The 21,178-nt window shown below is 46.5% G+C and overlaps 1 protein-coding gene across 8 annotated transcripts in view; it reads right to left on the bottom strand.

Annotated features, from left to right (window-relative positions):
* CCDC85A (coiled-coil domain containing 85A) overlaps positions 1 to 19,651 on the bottom strand; it is a 202,300-nt gene extending 182,649 nt beyond the window's left edge. For 6 of the 8 annotated variants that reach the window (XM_032653416.1, XM_032653410.1, XM_032653417.1 and 3 more), the window contains exons 1-2: positions 19,233 to 19,651; positions 9,482 to 10,466 (exon numbers count right to left, since the gene is read on the bottom strand). In XM_032653416.1, coding sequence (XP_032509307.1) covers positions 9,482 to 10,466; positions 19,233 to 19,502 — 1,255 coding nt within the window. In that variant the 5' untranslated portion in view covers positions 19,503 to 19,651. Of the gene's footprint in view, positions 1 to 7,626; positions 8,129 to 9,477; positions 10,467 to 19,232 lie in introns of those variants that run through there. The other 2 variants (XM_032653415.1, XM_032653412.1) reach the window with 2 other exon arrangements.
* Between the last annotated feature and the right edge of the window lie 1,527 nt (positions 19,652 to 21,178).

Genomic DNA, 21,178 nt, shown 5'->3' with positions numbered 1-21,178 from the left:
ATGGTGTTAATAGACGATTATTTAACAGTCCATACCTAACAAAAGTAAAAAGTTGGCAATTCCACATTTATTCTCAGGTTTTATATATCTGTGAAATCCAAATTCTGAGACTACTGACTTAGAACACCTCTATTTCAAGCCCCTTACTTGAGGGATAAATTATTTTGCCTGCAGAAGTGGGTGGTGTGCTAAAGGTCACACAGCAAAGTATGACCTCGAAAGTGGCAGAGTCAATTCTGTACCCAAATCTCCAGCTGGGCAAGTGTGCCATGACGCCCTTTATGAAGTTAGGGCAACACACTGTAACTCCATGAAACAAATGTGATTATTTTTTAACTGTTTTGAAATACGTGTTAAATAAATACCACTTTTACTCACAATTAAAACAGAATTTGGCTAAAGAATGTTTATAAAATTGTTTCATTGTTTTAAAGCTATAAATGAAGCTTAGATGCCATATGCCGACTTAAGGATGGGTATCTACATATTACTTTAACATACGGGTGAAATTCCACAGATACCTACAAATGTAAAAATAACTAGCTACGCTTTGTGAATAGGTGTAATAGTACTAGCCTAGCTTTCTTTTTTCAATGAATGCCTGTTGTACACATGGCTGTATAGAACTCTGGCAAGAACAACGTTTCCATCAAAGACAGATTCACGTGCTAGGCCAATAAAATCCGAAGTGGGCAATTCTGAGATTGCAACAGGAAAAAGCCAAATAAATTAAGGGTGAAAACCATGTGGCATATAGTTTGAGAGTTAAGAAGGAGTAAGTATTTGTCTTTATTTAAGAGCTAAAGGGATACTGTAAAAATAAGCAATTTTCAAGCCTGTTCTCCCACAGCTTTTGAAAAGCTTGGTTCCTAACTGTTTCTCATGAAAGTCACTGTACTGAGGTGCTATTCGTGGCAAACCACCTGGATGTTTATTTCTAGATCCCTAACTGATCATAACTGTAAACGTACTCTCTTCCGAAGTACTCTCATACGTACCATAAGCAGCTAAACTCAGCCAGTTCTCCCCCGACGACTCCATAACCAGGGCGATTCTGGTTGGGCCCTGTAACAATGAGGCAGCTGGCCCTGCCAGTCGACATAAGACAGGTGCCCATTGGCAACAAGGGGCACTACCAAATAGACCCTTTGAAATTCTTTATGGCATCCCCCTCACACAGCCTCTGTCTGCTATTTTCACTCTCTCTCCTCCTTGCCGTAAGTTGACTCTCACCTCACTTTCCTGTGAGTCACATGGAATCCATCATCGGCAGATATGACTAAATGACTTGTCTTTCAGGGTCTTATTACTCTGTTTAGGTGAACGGGTGAACTGGTGCTTGCTGTCTAGGAAAATCGAAAAGATGCTGAATTCATAAGCATGGTTAATTTGAATTCTCAAGAGTGGTTCAAACAGAGCAGGCTGCTTGGAACAGAAATTTGCAACTCAGATAACCTGACCTTTTAAATGCCATCAAAAGTGTAACGTAAGTGTACTTTACTTCTGCCTATAGTAGCATAAATCAGAATAACGGGCTTAATTAGTTTTGTTTGCAGTAAGCTGAGTTATTAAAAAAACACAACTCCTTGAGAGCAGTTGGTGTTGCCATCTGGCACATCCCCTTGCCCCTGGTCTTTCCTTCTGTTTCTTGTGCTCCAGAAGCTGACACTTCTCCAGACAGAACCTTTTGGCTATGAAGACAAGCGGATGGGTGAGAATGCGAATAAGGTCAACCCATGGTCACAAGGCTGTTTGTCTGGAGGAGTGCGGTCTTGGGGTGGGGAGAGTCCGTATGGAAGGAAGAAGGGTAGGAAGGCTGTTGGCCTCTCAGGCCAAGAGCAGGAATACTCCTTCCACCAAGAGTGCATCTCAAGACTTGATCATCCAGCTGTGAACAAGTGGACCCCGTCTAACCGAATGAGAGACTCCCAGGCAACAGATCCCAGCTCCCCGCCTGCACCTCCAGCTCTTCTCTGGAACCTCTCTAAGCCCGAGTCTACTGACATGCACCTTGTCTCACTCATCATTGCAGGTCGCTGGTTTTCTGGAATTTCCAACAGGAATGGGGCAAGACCGGGTCCCTATTCCATTTAGGGTCTTTATTGTTAACATTACCCCTACATCAAGTGCCTCGAAAGTCTGGAAGATTAAATGTCTTCTGTATAAAAATGACACCTTGCCCTGGGAGTCAGCGGGACTCTAGTCCTCTACTAACTGGCAATTGGCCTTGGGTAATTCACTGAACATCTCTGGAAATCAATGTTCTCAATCAGAAAATGGCAAGGTTGAAGTGCATAAAATGTAGAGGACTTTACAGCTCCAAGTGTTATGATTGAAAGTGCCCTGATTTCTTAGCATTAAAATAGACATTCTCGGGCTTCCCTGGTGGCGCAGTGGTTGAGAGTCCGCCTGCCGATGCAGGGGACACGGGTTCGTGCCCCGGTCCAGGAAGATCCCACATGCCGCGGAGCGGCTGGGCCCGTGAGCCATGGCCGCTGAGCCTGCGCGTCCGGAGCCTGTGCTCCGCAACGGGAGAGGCTACAGCAGTGAGAGGCCCGCATACCGCAAAAAAATAAAAAATAATAAAATAAAATAATAGACATTCTCAATTAACCAAATAAAATAAATATATACATACTCATGTATCTATGCCCCCAAATGCAATTCATGCTTTTTAACCTTTTTGAAACAACTAGCAATTATGGACACTCAGGAAGCTGTAGCTGCACACCATCCAGATCAGGGGTTGCCCCTAAAAGCCAAAAGACCCCTCAATAATTGGAAGAAAGATGAGAAGACCTTTCTTTATCATCAAGAAGGAATGTACCTGACTAGAAAAACCAACTCACTCAGGAAGCATCAGAGACTGCCTTTGAAGTTCTGATCATCAAAAGGTAACCAGAACACTCTATCCCTCAACCACAGCAGTAGGTAAAAATGGGGCTATAAATATTTTGTCTGCAAGATTTTTAAATGTAAGGATCCACTTTGCTTTATATAACTGAAATCGAAATGAAGTCATTCAATGTCTTCAATGCACTTAATAATTGATGAAATATGCGTACAAGAACACTCAGTACGTGAGAGAGAGAAGCAAATAACTGAAATACAGATTTAGAGCAATCACCCAACCCAACCTTTCTCCATAATATATCCTGTCTCATAGAAAAGCCCACAGAAGGACTAAATAACTAAGGATCTGAAGAAGGAAAAAACTAAAATATCATTCCCGAAGTTTTCGTTTATCTGTAATTGAACATGTGCCTAATTTCAATCCAGGGCCAAGACCAAATCCCAAGACTTCGGGTACCCTTCCATGACGATTGAAGTACCGTAGCTCTGTAATACATTTAACTCTTTGTTACATGAAAACTGTAAAGGACCCAACTGTGTGTGAATAACCCAGTCATTGTCTTATCTTAAGGACAAACTAGTATTGCCTTTATATAGATGAAGCAAACCACTGTTCCTCTGCCATTTTGTCATTTCTAAACACCTCTTCTGCTTCTCTGCTGTTGAAGAATCCCTGGTCTCAGAAAGAGGAGCTACTCTTTCTACTGGAAACTCTTGAATGACACTCTAAAGAGAAGGCAGTTTATGTCAGGAACAGCAGTAACTTGAACCTCACCCTTTTGCAGATTAGAGACGTATAAACTAGAGCTGAGATTTCATGTCTGTATTCTCAAGTGCCCCATGGCCTGCTCTCGATGCTGAATCTGTAATTTCCTAGAACTCCTGAAAATCAGCCCATTTCAGAAAATGAAACTATTCCTAATATCTCCCAGAATCAAATTCAAAAATAAGTATTTTTCTTCAAATGTACACCAAGCTTACCATAAACATTATGCATTAAAGTAGTATTAAGGCCAACCTGATTGTTCCAAAGTACCCAAGAAGCAAAAATAGCTGAGTTGTTACACAGGTTCCCCAGTGCACCGGAAGGAGAGCGTTCCTATGAAACCTTTCGTAAGCCAAAATGGGATAAAGTGAAGCAGCAATTACCTTAGGACACATTTTGCTAACAGATGCACAAAGGAAATTGAGATAAAGCACAGGTGCTCATAGACAGTTTAAAGCTACGGTGGCCTGAAGCTAAGTGTGGTTCCCGGGGAAGGAGCTTGGCGGTGCCACTCTCACTGCTCGGGGGATCCACTGCCTCTACAGGGGCTCACTGCAAAACAAATGCTGAATGCTATTTTTTGCTTTTCACCTTTTTCATAAAATTGAAAATCTGCTTTAGATTTCTTTCAGTTAGTGGAAACAGGTACAAAGGTAGGTCCTTGGTAAAGCAAACTTTTGTAAAGCAGGGGACACCTGTATTACAGAAATACTTCAATTATCTGAAATACAGTCAAGACCCAGAAAACAAGCAAAAACTTTTTCAGCCCAAATAACTGATAGATGCATGACACATGTACCGTGCGCAAAAGCTCATGCACTTTACTCATAGAAGGATACTTCAAGGTCACTTATTTTCAACACAGTTCTAATCAGTGTGATTATCCATTTTCCCAAGGGAAATGGATAATCACATTAGATTATCCATTAGAAAGAGCAAAGCAGAAATTAGAAACGATAAGGATATGATGTTAAAACCAGGCCGGGTGAGGGCAGCAAGGAATATTGCTGAAGCATGCTGGTACTAGAAGTGACTGAAAATCTATTAAAAGTAGATACTGAAAAAAAAAAAAAGAAAAGAAAAGAAAAGCCATCTGGGGCCATTTAATGTAGGGACTCAGTTCTATCTAGCTTCAGAGTTTCTCAACATCAGAAGTGGCTAAAATGAGAAATTTTAGAGCCTAGGGCCATAAACTGCAACACACTGGCCCAATGGTGCTACGCAAGTAAAACTTTTTTTTCAAGCTTTTGCAAAGTTTGGCTTCACATTCTTATTTCTGAGCAGTGGAGCTTGACTACACTGATGCCTCCAGAATAATCTATCATTACTATGAGTAAACGCAGAGGCTTAGAGCAAATCACCGCTTCTGTACTCACTTGACACTTGAGAAAATGAGTTATCTGACGAAATGGAATACTCACCCTAATTCTGTTCTAAGTTAGGTTTTTTCTGAATTATTTCAGTTGAAAAGATAAAGGCATTACTAACTCAATGGTATTTTTTCTATTATGTGTATCTTCTGAAACGCTGCAATGGATCCCCAAATACAAATGTTTAATTGATTTCAACTGGGTCTAAAAGGCACAACCATAATTAGCGGAATGGGATTCCTCTGGCTTCACAGCATCAACTGGCTTATGTGACTGAATTCCAAGGTACTTGAAGATGTTTGCGAAACAGAATCAACTGAATAGCTGGCATTGTTCACATGCAATATTAAAGTTACTGAAATATATATATACACACACACAGCATATAGAGATAATCTCCTTAGAAGAGTAACATTGTCCCCTAGATTTAAAGAATGTTTATAGCTTTGTGCTATTATTGCCAGTGCAGTTGAAAACCTTACATTCTACTAGAAATTACCTTTCTGAGCCATCTAGGTTTTGCAATAATAGTTCACCTCTCAGATATTTTGCAATATCTCAAACTATATTTTCAACATTAAGCATTCTATGTCTTTAAATCAAAATGTATTCTTATGACGAATGCAACATGCTTTGCACAAACAGGTATAGTACAATCGATTTTTTCCAAAACGTCTTAAAATTGATGTCCTATCAAAGTGAATATAAGGCTACCAAATTACCATACTGAAGCTTGAAGACCAAAAGCTACTATCTAGTTCTTTAACCATCTACGTGTCAGCACACACAACAGAAAATACAGAGGACCTCAGTTAAAATCAGTTCTGTCGTATTTCCGTAACTGTTAACTGCTGACATTTTTCTCCCAAGAGACATTCAATTTCTATTGTCCAAATTCATTCATAAGTGATGGTCTGACTTTCTCTAAGCAAAATAAAAGATTTATGAGCGCAATCACTCACGCCGTAGTGCACCACTACTTAATTCACAGACAGCCTTGCTTCAGAGAAACTCTGCTGGGCTCTTCCACACATAGGTTATCTCACCCCTAGCAGACAAGGCCATTTTTGTGTTATCAGCGTCTTTCATTTACTCATTAACAGAGAATAACAAGCCGTCTTAAAACTCAAGGTAAAACCTATAAACTGAGAGATTTGAAATGCAGGTTGTCTTGTGAGAAATATTTGTTAGGATTGCAGGTGCCGCGTGATCTACATTCACCAAAAACATCCACTAGAAATAGGTTACAAACCCCTGTGCTTCTTTGTCCAGCAGGATGTGAAGGCTTGAAAAGGTCGTCTTAAATGACTCATATGCCAGAGTTTCCCCGAATTAACCTAATAATCCTACCCACCAAAAACTCAAATTTTCAACCCATACCCCTGAAGAAGTACATTATCAGATAGCCTTGGTCTGGGGTTGAGAGGGGTGACGTTTTCCAGTACCTGCTGGCGTCAGTCCTTCTCAGTCCTGGAGTTCAGCAAAGGAAAGGAAGAACTTTCTTCTTCGGAGGAAGCTTGGGTGTTTGAGAGCTTCACTCACACCAGCCCATCTTATCCAACAACCACGCACCTCGGCCAATGGTTTCCACCTGGTCTGCTCATTAGAATCACCTGAAGGGCTCTTTTTACAACGTGCCCAGGCCCAGTGCCAGACCAATTCAATGTGCATCTGAGTGTGGGATCCAAGCACCAGTGTTTTTTCAAAGTCAGCCCAGTGATTTTAGCCTGCAGCGAAACTGAAAAACACTGCTCTAGAGCAGTGATTTTGAATCAGAGTCAATTCTGCCCACTCCCTACCCCAGGAACATTTGGTAGCATCTGGAGACATTTTTAATTGTCACAACTGGGGGTTGCTTATGGGTAGAGCCCGGGATGCTGCTACACCTCCCAAAATGCACAAGACAGCCCCTCACAACTTTCACCTGCTTTTTGTTAATGCAGAAACATTCAAGGGCTTATCCAAAACACTCACCTCTCACACCAACCCCACACAGAAGGATTCTGTAAATGACTCAGCAAATTTGCAGTTTGGGATTTACCTTGCTGCTGGTTCCTATCTGTTTATAAGACAATAATTCAACCAAAGTGTGTGGGGATTTAAAAATATGAAAAAATCATGTCTCACTATCCATATCAAAAATTAATTTGTAACAGCAGGATAAATACAAGCTACCAGTGCCCAAGTTTATAGGCTGATGATCCATAAACATCTCATCGTGCCTCTTCATTTTCCAATTAATTATTGAAATAAAAATGCAATGCAAATGGACTACAAATACACTTTGGTGAGGATATCCACTGTCAGAAGATCTGTCACTTAAGAATGAGAAAACCTGAAGTAAACACAAGAATTAAACTACAGTGTCATTCTAAACAATGCATCTATGTTACATCAAATTTTTAACTGAATAAAATTGTTAAATTTAAAAAAACCATTTGCCTGACCATGAAATTTATCTGAACCCAGGCAATAAGATTCAATGATTAATGCCATCCCTATCTAGACACAGACCTTACTTTATACAAAGAATTGCTTAAAAATTGCACCTAAAATCCCTTCTTATAAGTTAAATCACACATTAAATTAGAGAAGTTCTTTATTTAAGTAAGCCTTTTTGTAAGGAGAAAAACCATTTTGTAAGTGAACCACCTGCCCTTAAGTAATCTTTATTTTGGTTCAAGATAAAAAGTTTCCTCAAAATAGTGCACATTTACTTCTCAGGCTCATTAAAAAGTAATCAAGAAGTGGAAAAGTCATTAACTTTACCTTCCTGTTAACACATTACCCCCTGAAGACAACTTTCATGGCCGATGACACATCTTGTGATAGTAACACAACCAAAATATCTTTTTTAATGACTTTCATCTCTTGTGAGAACTGCACAGCCGAGGCTGCCCACAGCAATCAGGGCAGCATCTCCTGGAAAGAGTGAGGGAAGGGTGCAATCAACAAAGTAAAGGCCCCATCCAGCCCGGTGGCTTCAACACAACAGGTGAATCGGCTTCTCCCAGCTTTCGCCTCCCAGCATGTAACAGAGAAAGGAACAGCATCCGATCTTTCCCATTCTTTCTAGTTCCATCTGTGCTTAAAACATTGGACGTATTAGAAGCCAAGCTTCAGGAGTCAATTTTCAGCACTACGAGAAAAGGATGAGGATGAAATGGAATCCAACAGGTAAATCCCCAACTACAATATTGAAAATTTACCCCTTCGTGTCACTGCTAAAATTGGCGGCCTCCAGCACTGCTCAGAGCTGACTGCACAAAGCCTCCGGAGCAGCTTTCAAATAAAGTGAAAAACCCCAGATATTTTGGATGCAGAAACACCACTTCATAAAACCAATCATTTTAGTTCTAACTCAGCCACAGATGACATAAAAAAAGACCCTCACAATTCTTTTAAGTTTTTTTTTTTTCCTCTCTTGAGTTTCAAGTGGTTTCATAACAAAGATGCAGAAAAGTAAACCTCTTCCAAACGGTTTAGAGCTGCCTCAGCCAATGCAGTGGATGTTGCACTTTGGAAACCAAAGGAGTGTCCAAACGCATCTGTACATTTAAAGGGGAATATTTAAACAACCAGAAAGATGACTCACCATGTAGAAAGGCATGCTACTCAAGCATTGACATATATCCACTACCAAATGTAAAATAGATGGCTAGTGGGAAGCAGCTACATAGCACAGGGAGATCAGCTTGGTGCTTTGTGACCACCTAGAGGGGTGGGATAGGGAGGGTGGGAGGGAGACGCAAGAGGGAGGGGATATGGGGATATATGTATATGTATAGCTGATTCACTTTGTTATACAGCAGAAACTAACACACCATTGTAAAGCAATTATACTCCAATAAAGATATTTAAGAAAAGGGAAAGAAATCATCTGATGCATTTCAGATGCAAAGGAAAGTCACAGAGTCATGCTAAGGCCCCCAACACAACGGAGAACATCCTCAAGGAAAAGTAAGGCATATTTACAGGCATTCAGACAACCCAGCGTCAAGCCTGTTTAAGGACACCCTAGTTCTTTTTTAATGTTATTGTTTTTCATAATAAATACTCATTTCTTTCTGCACATAAGCTGTTAGCTGGACTCAAAAACCTTTGGTCACCTGTTCCAAGAGAGCCCTTGTAGGAAACTGCACACAAGCAGGAAAATGTTCAAGATAGAGAAATCTTAGATTGGTTCTATTTTTATCTTCAATGCCCACAAATCTCACCCTGACTACTCAGGGTCCCACGGAATTATCGTTCCTCTCCTTCCCCTGCCCCCTCCTCCCCAATATTCTCCAGGCTACCTGGTAACTGCATAAAATAGAACAAATGGAGAGGGAGAAACACACATCATGATTTGGGGGCAAACGTGTGTTCCTCTCCCCAACCCGCCTCCGCACTAGCGCCTGCAGTTTCTAACATGGCCGCAAAGCCTTGCATCATTCATAACTCTCTACCCAGTGGCCCCAGCAAAGCGGTTCCCCAGCACGTACTGACCCACCGTTCATGCCACTGTAGACATTCCGGTGATGGGGTGACAGATCCTCTTGCGCCTGCCTTCGGAGGGTGCCCTCCCTGCTGCCACCGCCGCTGCCGCCGCCACCGCCACCACCGCCGCCGCCGCTGCCTCCGCCTCCGCCCACGTGTTTGTGATCCGGGCTCCCCCCGTAATGCTGTTTGAGGTGCTCCGGGCTGGTGCCCCGGGCTCTGGGTAGTTGCTCCAGGCTCCCGCCGACGGCATGTTTCTGAAGATGCTCAGGGCTCCCTCCGCTGTGCCTGGCGTGCTCGGGGCTGCCCCCGGGCCTGTGCTTCTGTAAGTGCTCCGGGCTCCCGCTCAGCACGTGCTTGGGCAGCGTTTCGGGGCTGCTCCCTGCGTGCGGGTGCCTTTGCTGTTCGGGGCTGCCCTTGCATAAGGGTTTGTGGTGCTCGGGGCTGGGTCCTTTGAGGGCTTTGGGGTGATCTGGGGTCGCGGAGGCCTTGGGCTTCTGCAGATGCTCAGGGCTGGCGCTCCTGTGCTTGGAATGCTCCGGGCTGCCCTCGGCCCGGGGCTTCTGCAGGTGCTCCGGGCTGCCGCCGCTCGCGTGATGCTTGTGGTCCGGGCTGTCGGTGCTGCCTGTACTGGAAGTGCTGCTGCCGTCGCCCACGTCTCGCACGTAGGGCGCCGTGGTGGCGGCAAGCTGGCAGAGGCTGGCCTGGCTGTCGATGGAGCAGCGGCTGCCCGCGCAGCCCGCACCCTTCTCCTCGTCCAGCAGCACGCAGAGCTCCTTGAGCTCCATGTTCTCCTTCACCACTTCCTCCTGCTTCACCTCCAGCTCCTTCAGCTTCTGCAGGTATAAGGCCACTTCCTTGTGCATCACCCCCACCGTGTAGCGGCCCAGTCTCTGCCACTCCCGGGACACCCTCTTGCCCTTCTGCCGATCGTCATCCAGGAAACAGCAGAGGTCCCTCAGTTCCTGGTTGTCCTCCTGGAGTTTCTGATTAATATCCTGAAAAGAGACACACAGCCATTCAAGCCAGGTATGCGTGGGAGGCGACACCAGGCTCAGACTTCTGGGAGCCAGGGAGCCTGGAATGGGTGAATTCTCTGTGGTGATAGGGGAGGGAGGGAGAAGGTGAGAGGAAGCTACAGATGTGTAGCTGTCCAAAAAAATAACAATAATGGGTATTGATTCTGCTCCCTGCCCCATGCTTTACTTGTATTATCTCATCTACTTCTCACCAAACCCTCAGGGGATATTATGGTTCTTTTACAGACGGGGAAACGGGACCTCGCAAAGCTTCACTTGTCCAAGGTCATCCAGTCAGTCTTTAGGGAGCAGCCAGTTCATTAACAGGAAATCAGTAGGCTCCCTGCCCCACCTTCAAGGAAGAAAGATGGCTGCTTGTGATCTGTGAAAGGCTTAACAAGCTCTGAGGCAACAGGCCTTTCGTCAGCGCAAACAACAAACACCGCCTAGGTGTTCAGCCCACGACCCGGAGAAGCAGCCCCAACCCCTGCATGAGCGAGCAGCAAACTGTCCTCTGGTGGCGTTTCAGTCCTGCCCATCCAACCCTACTTGCCATCCTCCCTGCACGGCTCCCAGGCAGCTCACCTGGAACTCAGGTTCTTGTGTGATATTCAAACTCCCCACCCCCCCAAGTCGCACCTCTCAGCTAATGCCACCTCCACCCATCCTGTCGCCCTTTATAAGGACCTGTGGTTATGCCTGGCACCTCCTTCTCCCTTACCTCCCAGTTCCGAGCCAAACACGTCTCCTGAACTCTACCTCGGAAATTTGCCTTGTCACTCCCATGCTTCAAACCCTTAAAAGGGTCTCACTGCCCTTCGGATAAAGTGCAAAATCCTTTAAGTCTCAAAAGGCCCCCAATCCTCTTAACTGGCCTACTTCTCCAGCATGAACGGTGATTCATTCATGAATATTTAGTAAGCATCTATTATGTGCCAGGTACCTGTCCAGGTGCTAGGGACAGATCAGAGGACGCAGCAAAGCCCTTGCCATCCTATGGCTTTCATTCTGGTGGGGAAGACTAACAAAAAAGCAAGTATAGAACATAATGTCATAGAGTGAAAAGTGCTGGGAAAAAGACGAAAGCAGGCTAAAAAATACTATCTTTTAAGAGAAGGCACCTCTGCAGAGAAAGAAAACATTTGAGCAAAGACCTGGGTGAAATAAAGGCGCAAACACTTGCTGGAAGATGATCCCAGGCAGAGCGAAAGGCAAGTGTAAAAGCCCCAAGACAGATGTGGCTCAAGTTGCAGCAAGGCCAGTGGGCCTAAAGCGGAGTGAGCAAGGGCGGGCAGAGCTGGGAAGGAGGTCTGGGAGGTGAGGTGCAAGTGGGTGGGCAGCAGGGCTAGGTAGATAATGTGGGCCTCATCAGCCACATGAAGGCCTTGCCAGCCACAGGAAGACTTTGGACTGTTGGCAAGCTGAGGATAGAGGACTAGACATGATGTGATTCATTCTGCACCATCATTCTGTGCAGAAAATAGACGGCTGGGGGATGGAAGGAGGCGGGTGACCGGAAGAGAGAGAGACAGGATAAGGTGGAAGCTGGAAGACCAGGTAGGAGGCTACAAGGTTAGTCCAGGTAGAGGGAGATGATGGTGGCTGCTACCCATGGTGGCAGTGGACAAGGTGAGACCATCCCTCCCCATCATGCACAGAGCCCCACCCATGCTGGCCTGGTCTCAGGGCCCAAGGGACAAGCCCTTCCCCTCTTTCACTCGGAAAGCTTCCCCCAGCCTCTACACAATCTTTGTTTCTCACTTTATGGCACTTCCCCATAGAAGCCATCCCTGACCACTAATCTAAAGGACGTCCCCTTCTATGCTCTGCGAGGAGCCCTTCAACTTCCCCTCTGTTGCATTACAACTTCTAATCACATATGGTTGAGTCTGACTATGAGTCAAGTCTCCATCCTCCCTAGACCAGAGTCATGAGAATGGAGACCCGTCTCTTCTGTTCACCGCTGTGCATCCAGAACACAGCACCCCTACTGTAGAAACCTGAAACCAAGGAATTCAGAATTAACTGTGAAATCCCCACTTAGTCTCCATTCACACATATAGTAAAGGGGGTAGCTGTTTCTTGAAGCACCATAGTTTGGTGGGGGGTGAAAAGGGGACAGCTACCTAAGATTTCCCTTACTCCACAAAGCCTGAAAATCTCTGGTCTTGTGACTGTCATCCAATCCAGACCTAGAGGTACTCAGAGAGGGGACTTGATTCTCCCAAACTCAGGTTGATTCCAACACTTCCCCCTGATATTGACTAGGAAATAAACCATAAAACAGCTGCCAACCTGGAATCTGCCAAGCTGGAATCTCCTGGCAGTCATGAGGCCTAACGTGGGAGTGATTCTCAAGGCCTGAGGAGAAAGAGGCTCTGTGCAGCTTAGTTTTCAACTCAATTCTAACTCTTAGCATCACCAATCCTTGTGTCTAATGCCCATCTAGTCCTTTTGCTTCTCAGTGCCACTCTCTGACCTCAGGCCCGGTTGTTTCCAAAAGCCTCCAGCGGGCCTCCCTGCCTTGGTCTACCCCAGCCCCTAACTTCCCTTGCTCACTCCAATCCAAACTCTCTCTGGCCAGACTGATCGTCAAAAACTCTCCCTGCAGGTAGTGTCTCTCCTGCCCCTAAACCCCCATTGCCTCCCCTTTGCCAAGGAAAATGAATAAACCCTTGGGCCAGGCCTACAAGGCTTTCTTCCTGCCTTTCTACCTTTAGCTCCCTCTAATTGTGAACCAGCTAATTATGAACCCTGATTAGGTCTAACTTTCCAACTAGAAAATACTATCTTCTGCCTTCTATAGACTTACCTAAGAGGACAGGTTGCTCTGATAAGACTCCACCAGCCCCAGAACAGCATCTGGTGTGCAGCAGCGCCAGGCTTGAATGAATGACTAAAGTATCCCATTCACTGCTCAATGCCTGTAAGACACACTCCTTACAGCACTCATTGGGCATCTTTTTTTTTCTTTCTTTCTTTTCTAGTGTAGATTACCTTAGCTTCTGGAGGGCAGACATTCCAATGTCTTTCTTTGCATAACTGACACACTTGACTTGGTGTGTTGCATACAATGAATGCTTAATATGTGTTTATGGACTGACCAGCCCTTTAAAGCACTAGGCCTATGGCCAAAACAGGATACAGCTCTAGCCACTGAGAAAAGATTTCTTATTGTTGTTTTCAGCTAGCCCTGCTGTGTTGGAGTCCGTAGTAATAAGAGAATAAATTGTTCCTTGACGCTGGTGCTTTATGGGAAATCAGAAGCTGTAGATATTCCAAGAAAATAATGCTAAACAAAATGAATCATTCTCAGCTTCACAGCTCATGCAGCTCAGTATCAAAAAAACAAACAACCCAATCCAAAAATGGGCAGAAGACCTAACCAGACACTTCTTCAAAGAAGATATACAGATTGCCGACAAAGACATGAAAGGATACTCAACATCACTAATCATTAGAGAAATGCAAATCAAAACTACAATGTGGTATCACCTCACACTGGTCAGAATGGCCATCATCAAAAAATCTACACCAATAAATGCTGGAGAGGGTGTGGAGAAAAGGGAACCCTCTTGCACTGTTGGTGGGGATGTAAATTGATATAGCCACTATGAAGAACAGTATGGAGGTTCCTTAAAACACTAAAAATGGAACTACCATATGACCCAGCAATCCCACTACTGGGCATATACCCTGAGAAAACCATAATTCAAAAAGAGTCATGTACCACAGTGTTCACTGCAGCACAATAACCAGGACATGGAAGCACCCTAAGTGTCCATCGACAGATGAATGGATAAAGAAGATGTGGCACATATATACAATGGGATATTACTCAGCCATAAAAAGAAATGAAATTGTTATTTGTAGTGAGGTGGATGGACCTAGAATCCATCATACAGAGTGAAGTAAGTCAGAAGGAGAAAAATACCGTATGCTAACACATATATATGGAATTTTAAAAACAATGGTTCTGAAGAAACTAAGGGCAGGACAGGAATAAAGACGCAGATGTAGAGAATGGACTTAAGGACACGGGGAGGGGGAAGGGTAAGCTGGGACAAAGTGAGAGAGTGGCATGGACATATATACACTACCAAATGTAAAACAGATAGCTAGTGGGAAGCAGCTGCAAAGCACAGGGAGATCAGCTTGGTGCTTTGTGACCACCTAGAGGGGTGCGATAGGGAGGGTGCGAGGGAGACACAAGAGAGAGGGGTTATGGGGATATGTGTATACGTAAAGCTGATTCACTTTGTTATAATGCAGAAACTAACACACCATTGTAAAGCAATTATACTCCAATAAAGATGTTAGGGCTTCCCTGGTGGCGCAGTGGCTGAGAGTCCGCCTGTCGATGCCGGGGACAAGGATTCGTGCCCCGGTCCGGGAAAATCCCACACGCCGCAGAGCGGCTGGGTCTGTGAGCCATGGCCGCTGAGCCTGCGCGTCCGGAGCCTGTGCTCCGCAACGGGAGAGGCCACAACAGTGAGAGGCCCACGTACCGCAAAAATAAAAAAAAAAAGATGTTAAAAGAAAAATCATTCTCAGCTTCAAAAATTCTTCCACATTTAGTTTAATCCTCCCATTTCATAGAAAGTTCGTCATGTTCTTCTTCATCTAACTGAATTTCCATGTGAAAATATTCCCCTTTGAGTACCCTACAACTATTCCTGTTTTCTCCAGAACTGGGAAGTAAATAGGACTTGTGCCACCATGGGCTCCTTCCCAAATGGAGTGAAATATATACAGTTGACCCCTGAGCAAAATGGGGATTAGTGGTGCTGACACTTGGCCAAGTTGAAAAGCCATGTAACTTATAGTCGGACCTCCGTACACCAGATCCACAATCATGGATTCAACCACCAGCGGATAGTAGCACTGCAGTATTTAGTAGTGAAAATATCCCTGTAAAAGTGGACCTGTGCAGTTCAAACCTGTGTTTTCAAGTGTCAACTGTACTTCTCAGAACTCTAGTTGGGGTAGAAGGGGCGTATATTAGCCCATTCAGTTTTATCACAGTTCCTTTTTTTCCGTTATTATTCTTGCAAATATTATTTACTCTCCAATTATGAGCTATTTCCTCTGCCTTCTAATGAACAGCTAAGCAACCAGCTTGATAATATCCTTGTGAGCTAGTGTTTTCAAATCTATCACTTTAAGACTTGGGCCGTCTTTTTCAAAACAATGTCTTTTTTAACATTGCAGCAGGCTACTAGATGTTGCCCATCTGTCTAAAGGGGGCATTTAAAAGATTAAATCCATAATCACCCGAAATTCATATCATCCCAAATTTCATACATAAGGTTCTCAAGTACTATAACTGTGGTTAAAGAATTGTTTTAATTTGTTATTTTTCCATCATTGCAGGATGGGGAATTGGTGTGTTGGCGAGTGAGGAAGAAAATTAATGTGCTGCAGATAAAAAATCTATAGAGATTGAATTGCCCCCAATTCCCGCCCCCGCCCCCAGAAAATTCCAGGCCAGAGCAGTCTGAGTGTTGGTATATGCTCAGAAGTGCACGAACATGGTTCTCAGGAATCCATCCCTTTCAACAGCAGCACCCTAACCGAAATCTCCTTTCTCCAACCCCTTTTAGGATGACACATTCTAACCAGAGAATGTCAACTAGCCAAAAGAAAAGAAAATCAGCTTATTTGGAACATTTCATATCTGTGTGACCTTAAGAAAGCTATTTAACCTCACTGGGGTTTCTTCATCTATGTATCATTTAATCTTCACACCTCAAGTGGAAATAATATCCCCATTTAGCAGATGAGAAAACGGAGGCTCAAAAAGGTTATTTGCCCAAGCTACCCAAATTGTCAGACTCCAAAACCTTTCTTTTTCCCACCCTGCACTACCTCCTAAATGTTTAAACACAAACAAGTCAGCCAGTGTTGGGACAGAGTCACAGGCCCCTCAAAGGAAAAGAACAATGCTCCCATTCCCCAATGTCCACAGCCACAGTACCACCTAGAAGCCTTGAAAATATTTAGATGCAATTTCAAAGGCAGCTCACAGAAAGAGGCATAAGAAAGAAAAGTGTTATGGCCTTAATTACCCTAAATTTACAGTCTTCAGCTGAGAGTCCCAAACCAACAGAGGCAAAAAAAAAAAAAAAAGAAAGAAAGAAAGAAAGAAAATCCCTTCCTTCCAATTAAATGAAAATAAATTTTAAGTGTACTATCGTTATCTCCCATTTCCTCCCACCCCTTTCCTTTTCCCTCTTGGTATCCATACATTTGTTCTCTAAGTCTCACTATTGATACTATGTATAAAATAGACAACTGATGGGAACATACTGTATAGAGGAAGCTCTACTTAATGCACTGTGGTGTCCTAAATGGGAGGGAAATCCAAAAGGGAGGGAATATATGTACACGTATGGCTGATCCATTTGGCTGTGCAGTAGAAACTAACACAACATTGTAAAGCAACTATACCCTAATAAAAATTTAAAAAATAAAGTGAAATGTACTATCACTTATTCAGTCAACCACATTTATGGATCACTATGGTGTCTAGGGAAGCTCTGAGCTGATATGTGGAAGGGAAGGAAGAAGGCTTGCCCCTCAGAGTTGGCCAGAGGCTTAGGAGGGGCCACCATGTGGCTGCCCCAGGATGATGGGAATGAGGAGAAGGGGCTGCATCAGAAAGTAACCAACCCCCATCATTTCTGAACTTGATAAGGAAGTGGACTGGAAAGTCTTTTAATGCCAGGTCACGAATCTAGACCACAAGGAGACTCTTACTTGAGGTGTAACCACTCTTAACTGGCCTGATAGGTACTTCCCTAAATGAGGTTACTGGAATGAAGACCCGGTCCTCCCCTCCCCCACACCACTCACACACAGACCCCCCACAGGCAATCCACACAACCTAAAAGAACTTCCAAGTATTTCTAAGCTCTTATGTCAATGCTCCATACTATCAAAATCTCTAGGAAATTAATTACAAACTCTTCCAAGTTGCATTATAGTTCAAGCCATGAAAGAAGATTAAATTGGAGGGTTACGAACTATATTTGTGTCCAGCTTTGCCACGGAAACCCAGATCCAGGAGATGCATGGCTTTACGTACACTTACGCATCATCTCCTGGAGACAATAACTACCATTTTTTGCAGTCAAGTCCAGAATTAAACCTTCACCTAAATTATAATTTATTGTCACACCCCCCTAGGAGGTGGTTATTATGATTTGCATTTTATTGATAAGTAAAATAAGGCTCTGAGAAATTACCCAGGCTCACCCTCCTGGCCAAATGAGGATTCTAGATGCAGACCCACTTCTGAGATGATCTTCCCCCTACACGGTCCTGCCTCTAATCCAAGAGTCTGGTACTTAATAGTCTGTTAGTAACGAATTAAGCCAAAGGAGAAAGTGAGGCTTGGGATTTTTCTAAGAGATCCTCCTAACTGCATCTGCTCTAAGGACTATATATGACAGTCAACTGGAGCCTCAGGGGAGGGCCTTCTCCACCTGCACTGGGCCCAGTACCCAGGTGAGCATCTAGCAGTTCTCCCCCTCCCACTCCCCTTTGCCCCTGAATCCGAGGGCTGGAGCCGCTGAGGCAATTAAAGTGTCTACTGCCTGAGAAGTGGGGTGGGAGTGGAAAGGGGACAAGAACAACATGTGCCTGCGGGAATTTGCTCCCCAAGGTCCCTGCAGCGATTTCGTTTGTGTCTGGCTTCCTATAAACAAAAAAAGAACAATGAGAGGAAGGCATACCAGGAGGCACCAGTGCAAGCGGTGAGGAGAGGAAGTTTTGCGGTACACTCGGGCAGGGCGGTTCCCCGCCACCCATCTGCTGCAGCCAGCCGGGCTGGCACATTGCTGGCACACTCAGAACACTCCAAGGGGAAAAGAAAGTTGGTGGGGGGTTGGGGTTTTATTGTTTTGTTTTTCTTTTGTTCTTTTTTTCCCCCTAAGAGCAAAGAGGGAGGATTGGCTCCAAAGGAAAGCATGACTGGATGGCACTTAAGGTACACTTTCAAAACCCTGTGCTTCCTAAACTGAGACCCTCTGCCCTTCCCCTCCCAGCTAGACGAAATTATAATCAAATTGGGGGTAAATGGGACGGTGAGGTCACCCCAGACGACGCCAGACGACGCCAGCCGAACTCGAGAAAAAGGAAAGCATCGGAGCAGGTAGAAAACAGAATGTGAAGGAAGAGGTAAGCTCCTCTGCACCATGCGACATAGCCCAGTTACGAGGGTGGCGCCGCGGCTTCACCCTGGGCGCCCCGCCAGCACCACTTCCCTGCATCGGCGCCCTTTCCTCACCCTCTGCCCCACGGAGAAGTCGTGGCGCCAGATCAGCCATATCGTATCACGGATTCCCCAAGGGCAAAGATGCTCTGGACTCGCTCCTTCGCTCGTTTTTTCCCCTGCCTGGCCGTAACCCGGCTCCCCAAAGCACTGATTTTCCCGGCTTCCTGGAAAATTAAAGCTTCCGCGTACCCATCGCTCCCCTCCCAGCCTTTCAGCATCCTTGGCACCCGCTCCTCCGGCCACGGAGGACCACGAGCTCGACGCTAGTGCGCCCCATAGGGGGAAGAGGAGGGAACCAAACGTCTACAAAGTTTGGAAAAGTTTCCAAAGGGCTGGGAAAGGGGAGCAGAGGATGCTGACAGGGAGAATGGGGGGGGGGATCACCTGTTGACGGAAGGGGGGAAAGTTTGCCTGGTCCCACCTCCCCAGGGCGCCCGGCTCCCCGCCCCGCCGAGCCCGGCGCTCACCTTGAGCCCGCGGATCTCGCCGAGGTGCAGCTGCAGGCGGCGGTTGACCTCGCGGATGAGGTTGCTGTGGTCCAGCATCGCGCTCACCTTCTCCGCCTCCGCGCGCCGCAGGCAGCGGATCAGCTCCTCCTTGCTCCACTGCAGCAGCTCCTCGTCCGACACTTTGGACAGGTCCTCCACGGCAGTGGCCGCAGACGGGCTGGCAGAGGTTGGGGGACAACTTTCCGCCGCCGCAGCCGCCGCCGATGAGCCTCCGGTTGCCTTCGACATGGTATCCGCGAGACGGCAGGTGCGAGTGGGTGGAAGAGGCAAAGCAACTCCCGAAGGCGCGGGCACGGCTGGGCCGCCTCCGCCCACACCCCAGTGCGCTCCAACGAGTCAGCTGCACCGCCCGGGGGCCACTGGGTTGGGGCGGCAGGGGTCGCGCTGGACCGCCATCCTACCTCGCCATCCCTGTGCGCGCGCCCGCGCACCCCCAGGGCCGGGCAGCCACCCGCGCGCTGCGGCCAAGGCACATCCCAACTCCGCGCAAGTCCATGGTGAGGGGCGCCGTGAAGCTGGCGCCGCCGCGGGAGACCCTAGGGGACCGCACCCCGGTTCCCCTGCCCTCTAATTCGAACCTGTCGCCCCCCACACTCTGGCACACACGCACTCACACACGCTCACTTTCCTCCCCCTTGCCCAGCTGCAGCCCCCGCTTCTCTCCTCTCCTAGCCCCGCCGGGGAGCGCCGGGCCCCGCGGCACCTCGGGAGCTAATCCAGCGCCGCTGCCCGAGGGACTGGCGCGGCCGGCCGGCTGCGCTCCTCCTGCCGCCTTTGCTGCGCCCGCTGCCGCTCCCAGGCTGCTAGGGGAAGCCTAGGATTTGCAGCGCCGAGCGGTGGGGGCGGGGGGGCGGGCGTTTAAAGGCTGGACCGGCAAGAGGAGGAGCCTGAAGCCGGGGCTGCCCGCAGCCAGCCACACCTCCCGCGCGGGCTGCAAGCTGCTGCAGCCGCTCGCCCGCCCGCTGGGATCACGAAGCGCGCTGTGCGCTGTCCCGCCGGGCAAGGCCGTGGGCGCGGCTTCTTCAGCGCCCGGGCGCGGGTCGGGGTGGGGGGTGGGGGGTGGGGGGGTGGGGGTGGGAGGGGGAGAAGTATAAGAAGCTGTGACACTCGGTCTTTGAGAGGCGCGCGCGCGCCACCGTGTGGCAGAAGCAGCTCCCTCCGCCCCCTGCACGCCAGGCTCGTCACCGGGCAGGGGAAACAGCTGCGAGCAAAATGAAAGATACCTGGTATTTTGAGAAACGGGGGTTCAGGAAAGATGCGTAGCAGGACCTGAAGGGTAACCGTCTGACTGTACCTTGGAGAATGGAAGAAGAGGTCGATGGCAAAAGCAAGGGGGGAGGGCTTTGGGGAAGAAACGTTTAAGAAAACCCCTATACTCTAAGAAGGGGAAAAAGAGGCTTCTGGGCAATACGCTTTAGGGACCATCCACCCCTACCCTCACCCAAGGCCTTTATCTTTTCTAAAAATCAACGACTTTGTAACGAAGCTTAAGGGGAGGTTCTGAATCTTTTCTATTCTTGTTTGAAAAACGCCAAAGCCTTAATTAAGGGAAAACCAAAAACCTTCATCTCTTGCTTCCCGAAACCTGGATTTTAAGGTCAGCACAGTCATCTCCCCTCTGAGCAAAGCACGGCCCCTTAGACAAGCTGAAATGCCAGCCAAGGAGATTTTCATTTTCCTCTGTGCCGCAGGCTGCCCTGTATTACTGCCTTGGCTGTTTATGATGGTAATTTCTGGAAAGGGTACTCTGTGTCCCTGAGTACTAACTTTGGGCTAAAAGAGTCCCTTCCCCTCCCCAGTTCTACTCTCACACGAAGTCGCATGGAATCATCTCTGAGCTGAAAACATGTTTTTTTGCCTGAAGAATTGGATGTATTTGGTCCTGGCATGTCACTTAGGTGAAT

Source organism: Phocoena sinus, chromosome 13 (assembly GCF_008692025.1).
Source record: "Phocoena sinus isolate mPhoSin1 chromosome 13, mPhoSin1.pri, whole genome shotgun sequence".
NCBI lineage: Eukaryota > Metazoa > Chordata > Mammalia > Artiodactyla > Phocoenidae > Phocoena > Phocoena sinus.
The sequence above is the reverse complement of the archived record's forward strand: the minus strand, read 5'-3'. Positions and strand labels throughout refer to the sequence as shown.